Below are 15,930 nucleotides of genomic sequence, written 5' to 3'. Positions count from 1 at the left end.
ATTCACATACCTCAGTTGTGTGTTCCTCAGGATATTCTACGGTGTCAGGTTCTGGTTGTGACGTTGAGACCGAGGATGGATGCCCTGGAGAAAAACAATACCATGTTAAATTTAAGCCAGGCCTAACTCACCTCAAAAGCTAGCTCAAGGGGGAGGATTGCCTATGGCTTATATAAGGGGCACATTACCCCTTTTCACAACCGATGTGGGATTCAACACACCCCTTCACACCTAGAATTTTTTATTGGTGCGTGACACATTTATGGGGCGCCCAACATCGGATGGGGAGGCTCTGATACCATGTTGAGATTATAGGAAGAAAACTGTTTTTATTTTCTTACCTCTTGTATAGTAAGTTACAGAGTTTATATAGTACATGATATGAACAATTAGACATTTGATTGAGCCCTCAATTATGTTCTAGAATCGTGCTATGCTAAATATAGTAAGATTTGATCACTGACTGATTTACAATCATGACAGAGAATTCTTTCCAACAACTGATTGATTTAGGGGTGAGCAGAATCCGGTTCAAACCGAAAAAACCGACCGAACCGATTTGAAAATTTGGTTCGATTTTTTATACATTTTGGTTCGGTTCGGTTTTAAATTTCAGAAATTTTGGTTATTTCGGTTCGGTTCGGTTTTGATCAGAAAAAAACCGAAAAAACCGAACCGAACCGGTTAGGGATAATAATATGTTTTTTCAATAATATAGAGAAATTAAATTATATTAAAATTAAAATATTTTAATTAAATTTTAAAATACTAAAAATAAAGTGTAAAAATTAAAAAAATATTAAAAATCGAAACCGATCAAATCGAACCAAATCGAACCGAATCAGACCGGTTCGGTTCGATTCGGTTTCTGACCAAAATCGGTTCGGTTCGGTTTTTATAAAAACTAAAATTTCGATTTTCGGTTTATTCAGTTCGGTTCGGTTTTGAACCGAACCGACCGAATGCTCACCCCTAGATTGATTTACAATCATGACAGAGGATTCTTTCCAACATATCCCCCTTCAAAGCATTTTTCGATCGCCGGTACGGCACGTACCCTCTTGCCGTAACTTCCATCCGACCCTGACAGAAATTCTGATTTCAAAAGTAAGAACAGCATAAAATGCATGATCAAGCAGTTGCACACCTGGTTATTCTCTATTTAAAAATAGCTCGATTATTGTTTAGTTTTAATAATTTTAAATATTTATATTATTTAATAAATTTGAATAATATTAAAATAATTTAATTAGTGTTTTATTTTTATAGGAAACTAAATATTATAATTTTATAAAATATAAAATTATTTAAATTAAATAATTTTAAAATAAAAATAAATTTCATAAAAAAATAGGAACTTCGTTACTTAATTCTTAAATAATTGTAGTGTTGAAAATTTTGAAATCGAATAATCATGATTTTGAAACCGTATGATTAAATAATTGTATTTAAAATTGAAATTACAAATTAAGATAACAATATTTTATTCATTTCATACAACATTAATGGCTTAAATGAACGAGGATTAAGTGGTTTACAAATTATAAAATAAGTGATTAAATAGTCGAAAATTTGAATAATTGATTTTTAAAAATATTAAAATTAAATAGTTAATTTCACTGATATGTAAGATTTTTTTTTTTTTGAAATGGACTGATATGTAAGATTAAATAGTAATTTTATTTTTTTTTAATTTTATACTCATACACGAGCGACTTGTCGTGGAGGGTATACTCTGCAGCCTCCGTGTATATATTATTTTGAGACTAAACTACGACAGCGGACGGCGGCAGCAATGGCGACCGAGCTCGAAGAGTTGGTGGGATTTCTATCGGCTCCTTCTCTGCCAGTAAGTTTCTTTATGCGCTGTTTAAACTCCGGTTGATAGGAATAATTCACTGGAAAAAAACTGAAAAAGAAAATTCTTCGAAGTTCAAAATGATTTTTGGATAATTGATAATTGGTCGTTCAATTTTCTACTTTGATCTATTTTGATGTCTCAGCTAAATTAAATAACAAAATTTCATAGAGAAATTCAATTTATTATATCATTATTGTTAAAATAATATATTTTTTAAGAAAGAAAACTTTCCCCTTTATGGTTAATTCCATTGTGGTTGTCTAGTTACTAGGTGATATTTGGTATCAATTGTCGTTTTATTGTATGTTTATTTGAAGAAGTTCAGTTTGTATTTGTTTTAGCGCTCACCGGAACTTAATGAAATTCATCAGGTGCAGAAGGCTGCTGTTGATATTGTCAGAGACTTAACAGGGTCTGAAGATGGGTTGCAGTCCCTTTCTAAGTATGCCAATATTGCGATTCCCTCATTGTCTCGACTTCTAAGCCAAAGAAAGGTGATCTATTGCGTTAAGCATTATTAGGCTTACAGGAGTATTAATCTATCTTTCAGTGAGATCAAAATTGGTTTAGGAAGTTCTGTAATTGCTGTTAGCTTTTGAGGTTTGGTGTGTGTCTCTCTCTCTCTCTCTCTCTATATATATATATATATAATGATAACTTTGCTACGTGAGATGGATCATTAATGTCTCATTGCTTATTATTGTGAGTTTGACTAAATGATTAAATATTTCAGGAGGTCTCTGAGCCAGCAGCACAAGCTCTCGTTAATCTCTCGCAAAACTCAAATTTAGCTGCAAAGATGGTTGAGAAAGGGATGGTTCAAATGGCCATGGATCTGTTGTATAAACCAGACTCAAGCATTACTCAATTGCTGGTAATGCTCCTAGTTAATCTCACTCAGTTGGATGCTGGCATTAAATCCTTGCTTCAGGTGAATTCCTCTGGTTCATGCTATATATATATATATACTAATATAATCAGTTTTTATTTGTCAGAAGCAGTTTTTTTTGGCCCCTTTATTATTATTATTATTATTATTATCAGAATTTAATAGTTCATATTTGTTCATCTCCTTCACTTTGTGGAAGGCAGTTCCACAGTAGTAAAATGATTTTGTTCTCCTATGATGCCCTAGTAGTTGCAATACCAAAATAATAATTGTTAGTGATGAGAATTTTCCTTGTTTGATAGACTGAGGACGAGAAGGTGCAAGGACTGTTCGTCATGAAGCTTGTGAGATCATTCTGCAGATCCTCCAGTGAGAACAGAAGTGAGTTTTGCTTCTTTGTACATGGGTTCACTAATGCATAAGTTATGTAAATTTCTAATATTCTAATTGCAATGTATCTGACCTACCAAATTGAGTTATGGCAATAACCTAGGGCACATAGCATGGAACAGTAAATTGGTTGTCTTTAAAGAGGTTACACATTCACTTCATGGGAATAATTTAGGTGGCAATGGTGGCACCAAAACCATATCTTGGTGAGCTTGGCCTGGTGTTTCTCTCTATATCCTGTTCCTAAAATCTCTGAAATGGGCAAACTTTGGAATGAATTGTAAGCTTGATTGCCTAAGGCTTCCCGTTTGTAAGCATTCAAGGGATCTTATTTCAATGCTGCTTTTTGAAGTTTCTTGCATTTGGTTGGCTTTTGAGAAATCCAAATGATTTTGTTTTTAATTTATCTTTATTTATATGCTTTTATGACTTTTTCTAGATTGTGCAGGATTTTATTTTTAATAATGTTGGTCGATTTGTTTCTTGTATTTGATTCCCTTCTAAGAAACCCTCAATGATCTTTTTTCTAATTTTTTTTAGTTTATCTTTCTTTTATAAGGCTTTTATTGCATTTTAAGTTCTTGTAGTATTTTATTTTCCATAATATTGGTCTAACACTTGATGGTGTTCTTTGTCCAGAGGATCCATTTGATCATGTAGGTTCCATTCTTGTAAATATATCACAGAAAGAAGCAGGTAGAAAAATGTTACTGGACCCTAAGCGAGGATTGCTGAAGCAGATTCTCAGACAGTTTGACTCAACTAATCCATTGCGGAAGAAAGGGGTATGCATGAGCTTATAACTCGAGTTCTAAGCTTTTAGAGAGCTCTTGAAGTATTTGATGGTTACATCTGTTTGTACGAGCAGAATATTTCTAATAGAACTTCTGTAAGTAGCACTTGTTTATGCAAGTTGAAAAGCCAAGGGATGGGGTTTGTGGGCACTTGCTGAGACTTTCACATCGTTTTGCTTGCAGTCCTCTGCAGTAGTTATGTCTTTAATTGTTATGAAGTGCCCTATATTTGAATTTTGTTACTTTGTCAAACATGGATATTCTCATAGGGACAATAGCTGGATATCATTCATGAATGTCTGGCTAAACCAATCTTTTCTAAATATTGTGAAAGTGACATGAATGACATGTGTACACTGTTCAGAATAACTATTTTCCTCATTTCAAATGTGCTGAGTCTTCTTTAGGATTTAAACTTCGTCCATCATAACGCTCCAGCTTGTACTTTTGAGGTGCTACTTGCTTTTGGCACATTATTACCCTTTTCTCATTGTTTGAATACTACTGTTTTCCTCTCAGTTTTTATTTTTCATTTTTTGAAACTTTTATTCATAAAGATGCTAATAAGTTTTTTGAATTTTTTTAGGAGTGAGCTGTTAAAGAGATTTTGAGTGAGCTTGCCTTAGCTTTGATAAGATAGTCTTGACTAATCTACCGAGGGGAAAAACAAAAAAGAGAACAAAAAAGAGAATTAGGCAAAAATGATCTGAGGCTTGGCTTATTATATGGATAACAAGAAAAATTGAAAAAGCAAAGCTTGACTAACATGGACTTAAAGTTTCCATGTAATTAGTGGGATTACATTTTGATTGCAGGTTTCTGGAACAATTCGAAACTGCTGTTTTGAAGCTGAGAATCATCTACAAGATTTACTTTTGATATCTGAATTTCTTTGGCCAGCTTTACTTCTGCCTGTTGCTGGCAACAAGGTAACTTTTTTGCCTTTGTTACATCTTTCAGTTCATTTTCCTAAGATTTTAGTGCCATTTGTTTTAAGACCTGCACGCTGTTTATATTATGTTAGCAACAACAAGAAACTGATGCCTCTTGTCAAACTGAACCACTGTCTGTCCAGGACCGAGATGTCCTTTTCATTCTCCCATGACTATAGACTGAGCACAAATAATCTTTAGGATACCTACTTCTTCCACTCAAAACAGCTACTGTTGAAGGTATTGCCAAGCACCAACTGTATCTCAAGGTCTGGCTAAACAATGCTCATATCCCCTAGTACAGAACAATGTAACAACAATAATCTCTGTAATCTGTGAGTTGTACCTATCGATAAGGATCAGTTAACCATCATTAATCCTTTTATATTAATTTTTCATCAGTCAAAATTTATGCAATTAAAGCATTTTTATCATGGCAGTTGCAGTTCTATGATATCAACTATTGTTTAGATTATGAATAACTTGAAAGATACATGAAAAGGGATTCTTTATTCTTAGACATAATGATTTGCATTTCTAAATTCTATGCCTATTATGTCACTTGCATTTGTTGAAGGCATGTGTTCCTTGCCCATCTCTCTCTAAAGTATTACAGAAGTTTATGAACTCCTTTTGCTCTTCCCAGGTATACAGTGAGCAAGATACATCGAAAATGCCCCTAGAGCTTGGCAGTGCACTCTCAATTGAGCGTGAACCATGTGATGACCCTGAAATTCGTGTTCAAGCATTGGAGTCTATTTACTTGATCACATTACAGGTAAAATTACTAACGTCTTTCTCTTGCTTATTGGAATTTATTATTGTACTCATGTAAAATTATGCTAGAAGTATCAATGAACTGAAAATTAAGATAAAATAGTTGAAAGATTTCAAATCAAAACTGCAAACTGTACATTAGGTCTCTCTGTTGGTTTTGCATTTAAATAGGCATGGGAGTTGGCTACCAAAATATAAAGTTGTGTACTGTTCATCTTGTTTTAAGGTTATGAATGGTGGATGCTATTTTAATATTCTGAAATCTGTTGAAGCATATATTTTCTGTTGTACGTAGAATGAAATTAATAATGCTCTGCTCTGAGAAAAAGTCAGATTATAGATGCTATGCTGTATACTTGTGACATTTGTCTTTCCTCAATGAAATGTGTTTTCTTCTATTATAGCTCAAAAAATCTTATTGGCCTATTGTAATACTGCTTGTGCAATCACAGGAGGCTGGTCTAAGAGCCTTTTGGTCTGTCAATGGCCCTCGTATACTACAAGTCGGGTATGAAGATGAACAGGATCCTAAAGTAATGGAAGCATATGAACAAGTTGGCTCCTTAGTACGTTCATCCAAACAGTTCCTTTTCCACTAAAGTGCTGTCCTTTTCTTTTTCTCCCCTACAAATATCTGACTACAATTCTCCTCTTTTTTACCTTTTTTAAACAGTTGGTTCATGAAAGTGGGACGGCCGTCTCCTCTGGTGAAAGTTGAAACCTCATAGTAGCAATTCATTGGAACAACAATGGTTCCAAATCAGATGACATTTCAATTTTTAAGAAGCAGAAATTTTCGTCGTGAAGATTATTGGAACTCAAGCAACTCTTTGATCAATTATATTGTGCTCTGATACCTGGGGTCATGCTTGCAACTTGTAAGAGAATGGTTTCTGGGGTTTTCTACTGTATGATTTTGACGGTAATCTAGATTATTAAGTAATAGGATGCGAGGAAAGTAGCCACCTGGTCTTGGTTTTAGCAGGAACCTCTGTAGCGCTGGTGTCTTTATTTACGTGCGTTGTACTGTTATGTATTTGAACATTACATAATTTTTGTCATTAGCTTTTGGCATTGCAGTTAGACACTTGGCATTGTTTTGTACAATTACAAACGCGTTTATGTTTAGCTGAGAATCTCTAATGGGGAAAATAGTGGTCAACTTTTTTCGTCGTAACTAAAATTTTAAAACAAAGTATTCGTACAAGAAAATAGAATCATTTGCTAGGGACTAACTTGGCAATTTTCTGAGATCCAGAAAATAGGGTTTACAAAGCGTTCTGTAAGCTTAGTCTGAGAGGAGGGTTTTCCTCTCATTTTATTCCTCTCATTTTATTCCTCTCCTCTGCCTGTCAGTGACGTGTAACGACCTTATTTCCATTGGGCCACCTGTCTCTGTCATACTGATATGGACATACGACGAGAGTATCATTTCTTTGTCTCATGCGTAACAACCATTTAATTCTCCTCTAGCATGCATGTAGGGGACCCACCAGGCGGATAGACTGACCACATTCCTTCTTTCGAGTTGGGCTGGAAGAGGAGATTAAGGGTGAGCCTAGAGGGGTCTGATTATTGGGCCGAAAAGGCTGACCGATCTGATTGAGAAATCTAACTGGAGCCTAGTCCTGCGGCTGAGTGGGTTGGACCTGACTTATGTGAGAGACTTAGAGGCCTTCAGATCGTGGGCTGTAATCATGGGTTTAGCCTTAGACCGGGGTAATGAAATCCAACGGTCATGAGGATGAAAATTAAATCTCTCTCGTAAAATGCTCATCATTTTAATTACAATTCTTATTGCCTATAATCTTTAGCTTGGGAGTGGCTGAAAAACGCAACTGGGGTTTTCATTTCAACACTATGCCTAGTGGGTGTTCTGGGTTTGGGCCAAAATTGGGTCGGGCCATAATGGCATTTTTCCAGTACAGTCCGGCTTGTCTAAATAATAATAATAATAGTCATATATTAAAAGAATAATATACTACCAATTCATATAAAATTCTTTTTGACATATTAAAGTTTAATTTAGACGAAACTATCTACCTAAACTCAGATGTGCTAGGTCTAGTTAGGGATAGTACAAATTGAATATTATTGGTATTCAATTTAATTTAATTGGAAAGGTTCAAATTTAATATATTGAGTATTTATTATTTAAAATTTGTTTATAAAAATTGTTAATTAAACTTAAATATCTTTATAATTGTATCAACAAAATTCAAATATTTTATAAAACAAAATTAAAATTTTCTAGATATAAATTAATAGTAAATATTTTTATACATAATATCAATTACTTAAAGTCGATTATATAATATTTAACTGGGAATTAAAATTAAATCTATGTTATTATTTAAAAATTATAAATATTTAAAAAAAAACTTATAAAATATTTTAATGATATTTTTCTTTATATCATTATAAATTTATTAGTATAGTTTAATTAATTAATTACTATAAAATTAAATAATTCAAAAAAAAGTGTGAAAAGTAATTATAACCAAAGTTTGTAGGTTATTAATGAGCGAATTCTAATAGAATGTGGACGGATTAAAAAAAAAAAAAGCATTAAACAAAAATAGCTTGAATTTCACGCATATCTTTGTATTAAAAAAAAAAAAAAAAGGGAATTTACGCATATCCGTTGCGGTCACTAGGTGAAGCAGTTGAAACTTGAAAGGAGCTGGAGCCCCGAGACCCGGATCCATCATCAAGCCAATCCCAGTTCCCAAAGGGGTAGTTAGTCTACTCTTGGCGCCGAGAAGGCTTAAACTTCCCGCAAATTCCCCAAATTCATGCGCGCCAAACCTTCAAAATATGCGAAAATTTTTTTGCCCGGAATAATCTTTCCCGCCATGTCCGCCAGTTTATTTTCCTTCTTCGTTCCCCTCTTTTTTTCTTCAAATGCAAGAGAACCGTTTCTCTCCTTTGATTCGCTCAGTCTTGATCAAACAAACAAGCAAATCCTTTCATCAAGCTAATGGATTTGTCAGAAATTGCTAAGAAACTTGGTCTCTCCGAATCCAAAAATCTGGTCCGAAAAGCGTCGGAGCTCCGCCGCCTATGCGACGTCCAGTTCGATTCATCCATCATCGGAGTTGTAAGTGCTGCCCTTTGATATTGCATTTCCAGTCGTCTAATATGCTACATTTTACGAGCTTTTTGACTATGTAAGAACTTTTAATTGCTTGTAGGGAGAGGTTTGTAAGGCGATAATCTGCTTGGAAATTGCCGCCACAAGGTGTCCATCTTGGTTCTCTCTCTCTCTCTCTCTCTCTCGATCGTTATGTATGTTAATGGGTCTGATTGAATGAATGCAGGTTTCAAGTGATTTTTGATAGGCAGGCAGCAATCAGGTTGAGTGGAATGTCAGAGAAGGCTTACAATCGATCCTTCAATTTGCTGCAAAACAGTCTCGGTGTCAAGTGGGTTCTTCATCTCGACGTCATGGGTTATTTTTTTCGATGTGAATTTAACGTACTAAGCGGGTGGGATCTTATCAATTGATATTTGATTGTGCTGTGTAGGGCAAAGCTCGACATTAGAGAACTAGGGATTCAATTCGGATGCGTTAGGCTCATTCCTTTCGTGAAAAATGGTTTATCATCGTAAGATCCTATACTATCTTCCTTTGGTTTATCCACTGATTGGATTCCCTCTTAATGTTGCTGTGCATAACATGGTACTTGCTATGTGTTTGTAAAAATGCCCGAGTATCAGAACCTAGAATCAGTTATGTATGACAATTTTCTACATACTAACTCCAAATGTCTGTCTTCAATGTTGACCCTTTTAGATATGTTAGTATCTATTTGTAGTGGTGTCCTCAATGGCTGTTGAGCTAGAAATTGCTTTAGATGATTTGAAAATATATTGCTTATGTGTCAGTTGTACACATGTAGCTCCTGATACTGAATATGCTTATTTTATGTGTTTCCTGATCGATAGATGTTGATTGCCAGGTACAAGGAACGGTTTCTTGCATCATTGCCAGCTTCGAGAAGAACAACTGCTGACTTCACCCGCCCTGTATTCACAGCAGTTGCATTCTACTTGTGTGCAAAGAAACACAAGGTAAGTAAACAAAACTCTCTACTGATTTTCTTCTGATTAAAGAATTGTATGGGCATTTAGCTTATTCAGTTATTGTTTGTGTTTTACAGCTCAAGATAGATAAGCTTAAATTGATCGAAGTTTGTGGCACATCTGAATCTGAATTCAAATGTGTAAGTAAACTATTCTTCTCTGTGCATAACTTCAGCTCTTCCTCCCACCACAACCCCAGTTCCCCTCATTTTTATATAGTTAATTATTGTGGAGTTCAACATATAGGTTTCCACCTCCATGAAGGATCTCTGTCATGATATTTTTGGGATCTCAAAGGAAAAGAAGGATCCAAGAGAGGTAAAGGGCAACCGAGGTAAGTGCTGATTGAGCTTTAAATGTTTATTTGTGGGAATTTCTTTTGTTTCTACCTCTTAATGAAGAGAGAATAACTACTTGAAATCTTCGATCTATTAATTCTAATTGAATGTGGGTTTCTTGATTTAAGATTGAGAAGTTTCCCCCTGATTTTTCTGCTCAGATCTGCTGGATGTATTACCCGAGAAAAGAAAATTTGAGGATGGTGGTTACTTATCTGATGATGGAGAAGAGGTACTACTACATGTTGCTTATCCTCTATCTACTTGTGTTATATAAAACATCTATGTAGAGAGACGTGCATGTTAATTAGTTGCAACCCTCCATTGGATTGTCATGTTTCTATTGGATTCCATCAGTTGAGTTAGCGCCCTGGAGAAAATGACACTTCTGCAAACACTGGTTATAAAATTTTCTGGGTTCTAAACCATTTCAAACCAAAATTGTGTTGTCTATACTCTGTCAGCGAAAATTTTATACTTTAAATCAATACAGCTAATCTGACAGCATTTTTAATGTGATTGTTCACATGATCTGTTGGTAATGTGATGCTTGCATGTGATGTCTTCCTATTACGTGCTGGCCTGAATTTAATCAAATTCCTTAAACCTATTTTTTATAGGCACAGTTTATTCCTTGGACTTTTGCTGGGATTGAGTTGTTCATCAGAGGTTGAATTGTATTTAGCTAACTAGTTTATGGAGGCATGATTGAGGAGGCAACTGTCTTAGCACTTTATATGATGTGGTTCTTTAATTATCAACAGATAATTCGTTCATTCTGCTAATTCTTAATTCCTCTGTTGGTGTTAACTTTCATGTGCTTAGAACAAATCCATTTGTAAGTTTTGATGTCTTTTAAATTGTGACTGACATGAGATTCTGCAGCATTCAAGTTACAAGAAGCGTAAAAGAATGGATAAAGTTGCTTATGAGGAGTGGAAGTCCTCTATCATTTCATCAAATGGCAAGAATAAGGCAAAAGGTTGTGCTGAAATTTTAGCTTTGTAATCTATGTGTCTACAAAGCAGATCAAAGGGGGCCAATTTAACTGACATTTGCTTGTTTACCTTTATTTAGGTACATGCAAGCGGACCAGGCAAACTCGCCTAAACTTTCTCAAAGAAGTTCCTGAGACTGCATGATTGAAAGCTTTATGAAAGATAGGACCATTGGTCATACCATGACTTTTTAGTTGAAATATTCTTTTGGAAATTCATATACAAGTAAAGAAGGAAAAAAATGCTCTGTTATATTATCCTGGAAAATAGATCACTGCTTTTGATTGGTTCTATTAATTCTATCGATGCTTACCTTCAATTTGCTGCATGAATGGTGAACAAGAAAATAGGTAGTATTGAAGCAGAATGTTCTATTGTAATTACTGAAATTGTATATAATTATTATTATTCACTTAATTATAATATTTTCAATTGTCTTAACAAAATTTTCTTTGATGGGTGATTTTGATGCTCTTTCTAGCTGTATTTTTTTTCAATGGTCCCTTGAAACTTTTGAAAGAAAGTTGCTGGAGTTGACATGGTTTTGAAACTACAGTTGCATATACTGACGTTCAGTGAGATATTTAGGAGGGCTGCCTTTTGTCTTTGGTAGCTCTTTTTCTTGGACGGGGACAAATTTTCTTCCTCTAGTTCATACTTCTATGAAAATTTGATCAATAAAAAAATTAAAAGAAAAACAAACAAGTATGCGTTAGACTGCTGATAGATGAACAAACCAGGTCATGTTAACATGACCATTAAAATAAGAAAATAAAATATAAATTTATTTCGGTTTAATTTTTTTTTTCTTTTTTACAAAGAATTTGTCTGCATTAAAAATGTTATATGAAACTCATAAACAAGCGCTTTGTTGTTATTTTGCACGCTTTGCTTTCCACCGTATTTCGGTAATACCATTACTCTATGATGAGATACGATAATCAATGAAATATACATTTCGATTAAATAAAACCACGGAATATATAGAAAAAAATCTTTTTTATTTTTAGAAACATTAATAAATTTTTTATAAAAATTTAATATTGTTAAACATTATTAAAATTTTAAACAATAATTTTTTAAAAAGAGAAAATCAGCTTTAATATTTATCTTGAATTAAAAAATATTTTTATTAATTAAATTTAAGTTTTGATTAGAAAATATCAAAAATATATTTTATTCTCTTTAAAAAATCAACCCTTAATTTTAATTAATAGCATCACTATTAATTAAAATAATATTTATTTTTTTATTTACAAAATATATTGTTATCTTTATATTTTGTGTTTTTTTTATACATTTTGAGGTGATCATATTGATAATTTTTATAAAAATAAATTATTTAATATATATATACAATTTTTTATAAATGTTATTTTTTCAAAATTTATAAGAAGATAACATATGAATTTTTTTTTGTTAATGCTCTATATTTTTATAACATAATTAATTGTAAAAAATAAATTTATTTTTTAAAAAAAATCAAAATAAGATATTAAATTTTTGTAAAATTTATTTATTTTTTATAAAAAAATAATTTTTACTTTATTTTTAACAAATTAAGCCACCTTAATTGATTTACCATTTTATATAGTATAGAATCACCATTGTACAATGAAATTACTCGGAATGATTGCAGGATGATAGAAAACCTCCCCTTGTTTTCCAAGCTAAAGTCGGCGTCGTTTTCACTAAAACCCCACACATAGAAAAGAGACAAAACCGAACCTCGCCACCCAACCCATGATCTCAAGCTGTGGCTTGATTTTATCTTAATCGGTCCCTATCCAATTTCCGTTCTTTCTCTCGTTCCCCTTCCCCTCTTTCGATTCCAACGAGGCAACGACTATTGTATGGAGTCTTTCTTAGCCCATTCAAACCCTAATCTGAATTATGTGATCCCACCTCCTCAGGAACCACCCATGTTTTATTATTGATAGTAACATAACTATTATCGAAGAAAATACACACTTTTTCCTTGCTGGTTGCCTTTTTACCCTTCGGTTGATGTTTTTCTTCCACATGGGTTTTCAAATTTCTGATGAATTGTTGGGTACTTTTGTACCAATTATCGTCTACTGGGTCTATTCCGGGTTGTATGTTGGTTTAGGATATTTTGAGAATTATAGATTGCACACTAAGCAGGATGAAGATGAGAAGAACTTGGTCTCTAAAACCACTGTTGTTAAAGGCGTTCTTCTTCAACAATCTATTCAAGCTGTTGTTGCTATCCTCTTGTTTACGGTATGCTTATTATTCTTGGTTTAATTTCGTGTTAGATTGATTTATTTTTTATAATTATTCTTCATCGCTTTTTCAAAAATTTTTTGATCAGAAAATCCCGTGTTTTTTTCCTTCTTGGGAAAGCGGTGGGGTTGAGTCAGGGATGAAATCCGACGATCATAACGTTTCCAATCATATCCGCTTTGATTTTTCTCGAGTGTTTCTCTGTTTGTGTGTGTGTTTTTCCTGTGGTTAAAATTTGACTTTCTGATAACTTACTGTTTCATGCAATTTCCCTTCTGAAATACTGTGATTTAAGAGGAACTTTTCTCTTTTGGGAATTATACTCAAGCATGGGTAACTGGATGAGTTGTGTTTTACCCTCGTTTTATTACACGTCATAGCTGTTACTTGTATTTTTTCTACTAACCCATCAACGACCAATACACGAAGAGGCAAAATGATTATTTCGACACTGTTTTCAGGAAGCAATGCATGTGTATGACTCAAATGCTGAGATCTGTTATGCGGCAAAATATCAGTTAAGAGTCTTTGGTAGCTTGTTATGTTTCGTTCTCCAAGTAGCACAAGGGGGAGAGGTTATTTAGTAAACCTGAGTACTAATCATCATATTCACATATATGTGAAGTAAAGTTAATTCACACAAAAATAAATTGGCAAATCAAGGGAAAATTTTGCAAAGACTTATTAATCTGTTGGTTGGATTCAGAGCATGAATTAATAAAATTTAATCTTTTAATGGGTTTGCGAGTTTAAGGTCATATTTCCACCTTGATTAATATTTTGTTAAATTTATTTAACTTCTGATTTGGAATTTGTTAGTTTCCTGCATTCCTTAGACTCCTTTATCATGTTCTTATTTCTGTTCATATTTGTACAGATTTATCATTTCTGTGTTGTTGTTACTTTCAGTGATGTTGATGTGCATTATGTCAACAAATTCAGGAGATTAATATTAAGATTACATATGAATTACTAATTTATATGGGGGTTTTGCTTTTCCTATAGGTAACTGCAAATGATTCTCAGGCTGCTATAGATCAACAGCCGTCCTTAATTATTCTAGCTAGAGAGTTTGTTACAGCAATGTTGGTTTTGGATACTTGGCAGTATTTCATGCATAGATACATGCATCACAACAAATTTCTGTATAAGCATATTCATTCTCAACATCACCGGCTTGTTGTCCCTTATTCATTTGGAGCACTATACAATCATCCACTGGAGGGGCTTCTTCTCGACACAATCGGTGGGGCATTATCCTTTCTCTTTTCAGGGATGTCTCCTCGAGCCTCCATTTTTTTCTTCTCATTTGCTACCATCAAAACAGTGGATGACCATTGTGGGTTATGGCTTCCTGGGAACCTTTTCCATGTGTTCTTTAAAAATAATACTGCTTATCATGATGTCCACCATCAGCTCTATGGTAGCAAATACAACTTTTCACAGCCATTTTTCGTCATGTGGGATAGACTTCTTGGAACTTATATGCCTTACTCACTTGAGAAGAGAGAAGGGGGTGGTTTTGAGGCACGGCCTGCTAAAGAGTACAAGGATGATTGATTGTTGCCTGAACAAGGCTGCAACAATGTACCACCACAACAATTATTTTTTCCTCTAATTAATTACATGGATTTTGTTATCTGTATATGTGTGTATAAATTGTTGTGCTTTATTTATCGTTGTTTATATAGTTAACACGAAAAAAGAGGATGTATGCATATAAATTTTGGCTGTGGGGTCATCCTTACAATTGGCGGGTTACATTTATTGTGGTCTTGTGGTGGTTGGCTTGGGATACAAGTGTAACCATTTTGGGCTCAACTTGTTCACCTGGAAAAAAAAAATACTTGATGTCTTGCGTTTATGAAGGCAGGGTGAAAATGGCAAATGCTCTTCTGGGCTCGGGGTTCCTTTGTTTTACGTCTAAAGTTTGACGCTATTTTGGCTAACCTTTTGAACAAGTCTCTCTCTCTCTCTCTCTCTCTCTCTTCATTATTATTCTATTCTGCATTATGGGAGTCCTAAATCTGTCAAGGGAACTGAGGTATGTATCTGTCCTTGCCACAAATCTGTCAAGCCATACAAGGCAAGGACTCGCTTACGATTAGGTTGGTTATTGGAGGCTTATGCCACTGGGGATACGTCTGAGGTGTGGGGTTTAATTGACTCCGCCAGTGTAACATTTGGAGCAGCTTTGTTGAACTCTCAGCTCAGCGAGGTGACTTCTCGTATATAAAAATATCTGGATTTCCCTTGCTTTGTATTTACTGTTTGTTTCAGTGGTACTGTGGCTACCTGGATTTTCTCGATGTGCTATTGATTTGAAAATTTTATAAATGCAGAAAGTGTTCGAGTCATAGATGCTAGTTTCTCCGAGCTGTTTCCTTCTTTGCTGTTATTTCACTATTAGGATATTTGATTGTTCTTGCTATTGGTGAAGCAATTTAAATCAAAAAGGTACTATTGGCGAAGAGAAGACTCATCTTCCAAGTGGCTTTTTAGTCTTTCAGGTGAATCCATTACAACAGTTACATTCCAACCACTAAAATGAACTGAAAGTGCAGAATTTCAAAATAGTGCATCAAGAATCCCGCTGCTTTAATTATTAGAAACCAGCA

General features: G+C 34.1%; 3 protein-coding genes across 4 annotated transcripts; all 3 read left to right on the top strand.

Moving 5' to 3' along the window:
* Positions 1 to 1,688: 1,688 nt before the first annotated feature.
* Positions 1,689 to 6,726, top strand: LOC110604349 (protein HGH1 homolog). The gene is made up of 9 exons (XM_021742521.2): positions 1,689 to 1,849; positions 2,233 to 2,355; positions 2,595 to 2,792; positions 3,053 to 3,131; positions 3,780 to 3,925; positions 4,750 to 4,863; positions 5,513 to 5,644; positions 6,096 to 6,209; positions 6,317 to 6,726. Exons 1-9 carry the CDS (start codon positions 1,796 to 1,798, stop codon positions 6,359 to 6,361), a joined length of 1,005 nt encoding a protein of 334 aa, XP_021598213.1. The 5' UTR covers positions 1,689 to 1,795; the 3' UTR covers positions 6,362 to 6,726.
* A 1,612-nt stretch (positions 6,727 to 8,338) lies between these two features.
* On the top strand, positions 8,339 to 11,521 carry LOC110622557 (origin of replication complex subunit 6). Of its 2 annotated transcripts, none has more exons than XR_006352088.1 (10): positions 8,339 to 8,743; positions 8,838 to 8,884; positions 8,964 to 9,068; positions 9,171 to 9,251; positions 9,606 to 9,717; positions 9,807 to 9,869; positions 9,976 to 10,063; positions 10,229 to 10,299; positions 10,688 to 11,049; positions 11,145 to 11,197. XR_006352088.1 is itself a non-coding variant. In XM_021767112.2 (10 exons), exons 1-10 carry the CDS (start codon positions 8,624 to 8,626, stop codon positions 11,207 to 11,209), a joined length of 849 nt encoding a protein of 282 aa, XP_021622804.1. In that variant the 5' UTR covers positions 8,347 to 8,623; the 3' UTR covers positions 11,210 to 11,521. The 2 variants fall into 2 exon arrangements, 1 of the variants encoding a protein (XP_021622804.1); XM_021767112.2 differs by having other exon boundaries at positions 8,347 to 8,743; positions 10,953 to 11,049; positions 11,145 to 11,521.
* Positions 11,522 to 12,802: 1,281 nt separating this feature from the next.
* On the top strand, positions 12,803 to 14,986 carry LOC110604036 (sphinganine C4-monooxygenase 1). The gene is made up of 2 exons (XM_021742117.2): positions 12,803 to 13,309; positions 14,318 to 14,986. The coding sequence occupies exons 1-2, from the start codon at positions 13,073 to 13,075 to the stop codon at positions 14,870 to 14,872; spliced, it is 792 nt and encodes a 263-aa protein (XP_021597809.1). The 5' UTR covers positions 12,803 to 13,072; the 3' UTR covers positions 14,873 to 14,986.
* The last annotated feature ends 944 nt before the right edge of the window (positions 14,987 to 15,930 follow it).

The sequence above is a fragment of the Manihot esculenta genome, chromosome 1 (assembly GCF_001659605.2).
Source record: "Manihot esculenta cultivar AM560-2 chromosome 1, M.esculenta_v8, whole genome shotgun sequence".
NCBI lineage: Eukaryota > Viridiplantae > Streptophyta > Magnoliopsida > Malpighiales > Euphorbiaceae > Manihot > Manihot esculenta.
The sequence above is the reverse complement of the archived record's forward strand: the minus strand, read 5'-3'. Positions and strand labels throughout refer to the sequence as shown.

Coding starts and splice junctions, on each gene's coding strand:
- LOC110604349 (XM_021742521.2), top strand. CDS start 1,796: ATGGCGACCGAGCTCGAAGAGTTGGTGGGATTTCTATCGGCTCCTTCT. Junction 3,132..3,779: donor ATCCTCCAGTGAGAACAGAA/GTGAGTTTTGCT, acceptor TTCTTTGTCCAG/AGGATCCATTTGATCATGTA. Junction 5,645..6,095: donor TTTACTTGATCACATTACAG/GTAAAATTACTA, acceptor GTGCAATCACAG/GAGGCTGGTCTAAGAGCCTT.
- LOC110622557 (XM_021767112.2), top strand. CDS start 8,624: ATGGATTTGTCAGAAATTGCTAAGAAACTTGGTCTCTCCGAATCCAAA. Junction 10,064..10,228: donor AGAGGTAAAGGGCAACCGAG/GTAAGTGCTGAT, acceptor TTTTCTGCTCAG/ATCTGCTGGATGTATTACCC. Junction 10,300..10,952: donor TATCTGATGATGGAGAAGAG/GTACTACTACAT, acceptor GAGATTCTGCAG/CATTCAAGTTACAAGAAGCG.
- LOC110604036 (XM_021742117.2), top strand. CDS start 13,073: ATGTTTTTCTTCCACATGGGTTTTCAAATTTCTGATGAATTGTTGGGT. Junction 13,310..14,317: donor TTGCTATCCTCTTGTTTACG/GTATGCTTATTA, acceptor CTTTTCCTATAG/GTAACTGCAAATGATTCTCA.